The following is a 5,000-nucleotide window of genomic DNA, read 5'->3' as shown; positions in this document are numbered from 1 at the left end:
AGGTTGCATATTCCAAGATTATTTTATTTCTGTGCAAACAAAAAATCAAGATATACTATAGCAAATGTGTACACACTATTTCACATAATAAGTCTTAACACATCACAAGCAAGTGTGAAGTATTTTGATCAATCTCATCACAGGTATTTCTTCATCAAATATAACACACATATATATTATGATTTCATGAGATTATCACCAGCGATTGTGAACACAGGATAAAATGTAAGTATAACAATCAGCCTTAGTTTGCATAAAGACGTCTCAACATATCTACAACTGCATTATCATTTACATTGCAAAACATATACACTGATACTTTGATATCTTGTATAAAATCTTGTTGCCATATACTCGCATGGCATGTGCCATTGACCAGAGGAGTAATACATTCATATATACTGTCTGTAGAAGCCGTATTCCTCTCCCAGTGTGAAAGCTTGTAAGGAAAAATTAATTGTTAAAGAATTTTGATAGAGAACCCCACCTCTCATGACTAGATGGATTTACACAAATTATACCATGGGGATGGTAGTCATATAATGTAAATTGATATGAATATATTCATGCAGTTCTTAATATAACAAACGATTTGTAAATCTTACAAGATGGAATTGCATAAGATGATGGATATATTTTTCGTACAATTTTGCATCTGTCTGCATCACACACACACATACACGTAAGTATGCATATATGTATGTGTGTGTGTGTGTATGTATGTATGTATATACGTATGTAAGTATATGTTTGTATGTTTGTATGTATATATGTATGTAAGTATATGTTTGTATGGCTGTATGTATGTATGTATGTATGTATGTATGTATGTATGTATGTATTTATGTATGTGTGTATGTATGTATGTATGTATACATGTATATATGTAAGTATATGTATGTATGTATGTATGTATGTATGTATGTATGTATGTATGTATGTATGTATGTATGTATGTATGTATGTATGTATGCATGTATGTATGTATGAATTATGTATATTTACATGTACGTAAGATGCACATTGCACATATAGTATAAAAGCAGCTGTGAATGGAATAAGTTACAGCCAAATATTAAGGTCTCTGTAAGCATCATTATTACACTGGTTGGTAAGCCATACCGGTTAAAAATCTTGTAACCCTTTGTCTTCTATTTCAATTACTTATCCATGAGAAGAACGACAATTAACGTTGGAATAGTGAAATGGTGAGTTAAATAGCTATACATTACCCTTTCGTAGTAGCGAAAATCCTCAATTCGGTTTATTCATATGTGATTTTTTTCAGTTTTTCAAACATTAAGTTATAACTCCTTTTTTCTTTTTTTTAAATACAAATTGTATTACTCCAAACTAACACAAGAACATAATTCTTGTTTATTATGATAACACATACATATAATAATGATAATGATGATAATAGTAACAATGATAATAATATCAACAATGATAATAATAATAACGATTATGATTATGATAATAATAATAAAAATAATGATGATGATATCAAAAATGATACTAACTAAATAATAATAATAATGATAACGATAATAATGATAACAATGTAATAATAATAAGAGTAATACTGACAATAGTGATAAGCATAATGATGATAATAAAAAGAATAATAATCATAAAGATAATTATAGTAATGATAATAACGATGATAATAATGATAAAGATAGTAATGATGATAATGATGATGATAATGATAATAATAATAATAATAATTATTATTATTATATTAACAATGATAATGATAATGACAATAATCATTCTAACATTAATAATAATAATAATAATGATAATATCAATGATAACAATAACAATGACATATACAACAAATTACCAAATCTACTTACTTCAAATTCAATTTGATATTCGCTCTTGTTGCCTAAGACCTTCATCGATTTATGCTTCAGCCGTTGTGAGAGATCACTTACTGGGAAGAAGGAATAACCACAGAGAAGAAACTCCTCAAGGGCATCAAACACAAATCGGTACTGGTCCTGGGAAGTGGAAGGGAAAATTGATCATTGTATCTCATTAATTGTAAAGGAAAATTGATAATTGTATCTCATTAATTGTAGAAGTAAATTGATAATAGCATCTCATTAATTGTAGAAGTAAATTAATTATACATCTCATTAATTTAATGTTTATTCAAATAAACTTCTGTGATATAAAGTATTCAAGCGTGATTGTATTTCGTTGAATATGACACTACTGATCAAATTAAATAGACCTGAAAATTATGTAGTTGAAATCGGTGACTTACCACTGTTTCAATAAGTCCACGACGTGCTTGTCTCATCTTCTTCAGGTAGCCATATAGATCGAACTTCCCATCTTCTTCATGCAATTCCAAGTTGGAATCAATGGCCATGAACACCCCAGTTCTGGCACCACCGTCACTGTAGGGAATGGGTGATAGTGTGTTTATGATTTTCACTATATTTATCAACATGATATATCATACGTGAAATAAATGATTAGAAGTGCATACGTCCTGTAACATCAAACCGATGCACAATATATGAAAAGAAAACAAACAAGATTCTTTCGCATCGTACGAACTCTACGGGTATTCAACCCACGTTTCACTACAATTTTTTCACTATTTTTGTACATTTTGTAATTTTTAAAAACTAATCAGCAGTTATTTAGAAATGATATTGTATGAAATATTGACTCCAACGTGATATGTTGTAAATGTAATTTAGTGGCATTGGTCGTTTTCCATGACGGCGAATTTCGGTTTACATACATTTTAAGCTACAGGAAATAAATATTTACATTCTATAACCACAAAACCTTCAGTCTGATATCAAATCTAAGATCTAGCTGGAAATATAGGGAAATATATAGCACTGTGCATGAGAATAAATGCAACAAAGAATGTGTTAGCAGGAACTTAGAAAATAGATACAAGACTGCCTGTATATGATGGTAGCTTTCTAAGTAAAGTTTATGTTTCATTTCACTGTGCTTATTATCACGTAGACGTAAGTAGCAACTCTTTTGATAAAGAATTTTAAGATATGAAGAACCTCTACATTAGCAAGAGACTTAAAACTGATATCTGTGGTAACCAAAAAATCGTCGCTGCATTTAGAAATGTATATATGGCACATATAACTATTAATAATATAGATAAACAGTATTAGAGAGAGGGAAACGTCTTTAGCAACTGTGACAAGATGCCATATATCTATCGCGGAAGATGAACGAAGGCAAACATAAATGTATGCAAATATAATTCCCCCCTCAGGTACATCTGACGAAACAAGAGCTGGGCAGACAGCTTCGTCCCTCCACTGTCATTCCTCATCGCTCTCCGGCCATCAGGTTGTCTTGGTTTCTATGCACTATCGCTGTTACTACTCCTGATGCTGTTGCTTATACACACACGCACACTTACGCACATAGATAGAAATATGTATACATATATATATATATATATATATATATATATATATATATATATATATATATATATATATATATATATATGACCCACACACACACACACACACACACACACAAACACATATGTGTGTGTGGGTGTGTATGTTTCTCTGTGTTTGTGTTATGTGCAACTATGTATATATGTCTACATACTTTCATAGATACATGCGTGTATACAGATTCATCTAAATAGGAATTTTATTATCATACAATCTTCCGAAGATATCACAGCGTAACCTATTGACAGGATTCAGTTTTCCTCTGCAAATCTACTCACCTGCAATGCACAATAGTGGGGCCATCAGCAGGCAATATGTTCGCTTTCATCCATAATCTGATCCTTCTGCGGAACTCAAGAAGCGCATTGATGAAGGGTTGAGTGTGTGAAGGCCACTCAGTGTAGTGGAACTGGACCACTTCCCGGGAATCTGCCTGCGGATGAGACGAAAGATCATTGATTACTTATTTGTTGTTTATCCAATGAAAATATGACGCGATAAGGGAGGCTTTTCATCTGGTAGGTCTGATCGAATAAGTGATTATCTAGGACAGGATAGCAAAGCAATTACTGATATTGTGTGGGCTATTCATCATGACCCTCTGAAGTTATTTATGTTCTTGAACATGATCATACTGTCAAGCACAAACAATAAACGTTAAGTTGTATATCTTATATATATATATGTGTGTGTGTGTGTGTGTGTGTGTGTGTGTGTGTGTTTGTGTGTGTGTGTGTTTGTGTGTGTGTGTGTTCGTGTGTGTGTGTGTGTATGTGTATGCGTGTGTGTGTGTGTTTGTGTGTGTGTGTGTTAATACGTATGTGTATCTATGTGTGTGTGTGTCTATCTGTGTGCGCATAAAAATAAGTGAAATTATCAAATGTCTTTACAATGCCGTCGCTGGTGAGCCTGATGGTACGGATCTGGAAGTTGGCGAGCTGCTCCTCTTTCAGCAGTTCGACTTTGATTCCTTCGTAATGGTCACAACAACCAACCATCGCCGGCCAGTACTGCACACACATCACCTGCAAAGAAATGGCAAACCATGAGGATATCGATCAATATATGAAACCGAATTGAAAAAGTGTCACATGTTGAAATGTTGTAGCATTTATAGAGACACATTCAGCTCGATGTACAGAAAAATCAATGTTCTTGCCAACAAGGTCTATGTCCAACAAGGCAGGGAAACTGCTTATCCCTCAGATCTTTTTCACACAGTCACTAATACTCTTCAAAATATGAAAGATGATAACATTGTAATAACTAAGCCTGATAAAGGCAAAGGCATGATTATACTAAACAAAATGGATTACTTTAACAAGTTATCTGCTTTACTCTCGGACTCATCAAAATTTCAGGTCCTCGACGAAACTTCATATAACTCTATTTTCTCAGCTGGTTCTCGTCCAGGATTCCTGTGTGGTCTCTCCAAAGTTCATAAGATTGGTACATCTATGAGACCTATCATTTCATCCATCGGCACTTTTAACAATAACTTGACTAAATTTCTTGAACGGATTATTCAACCTT

The 5,000-nt window shown here is 32.8% G+C and overlaps 1 protein-coding gene across 5 annotated transcripts in view; it reads right to left on the bottom strand.

The window, feature by feature from the left end:
- Positions 1-5,000, bottom strand: part of Ptp36E (protein tyrosine phosphatase 36E) — a 193,151-nt gene that overhangs the window by 24,666 nt on the left and 163,485 nt on the right. For all 5 annotated transcript variants that reach the window (XM_086547555.1, XM_086547557.1, XM_086547556.1 and 2 more), the window contains 4 exons: positions 4,358-4,492; positions 3,746-3,900; positions 2,279-2,414; positions 1,863-2,009 (listed from right to left, as the gene is read on the bottom strand). In XM_086547555.1, the coding sequence (XP_086403681.1) occupies positions 1,863-2,009; positions 2,279-2,414; positions 3,746-3,900; positions 4,358-4,492 (573 nt within the window). The remainder of the gene's footprint in view (positions 1-1,862; positions 2,010-2,278; positions 2,415-3,745; positions 3,901-4,357; positions 4,493-5,000) is intronic.

Source organism: Penaeus japonicus, unplaced genomic scaffold, assembly GCF_977035675.1.
Source record: "Penaeus japonicus unplaced genomic scaffold, GWHDUDI00000001_assembly GWHDUDI00000019, whole genome shotgun sequence".
Lineage (NCBI taxonomy): Eukaryota > Metazoa > Arthropoda > Malacostraca > Decapoda > Penaeidae > Penaeus > Penaeus japonicus.
Note: the sequence above shows the minus strand (reverse complement) of the source record. Positions and strands in the feature narration are given on the sequence as shown.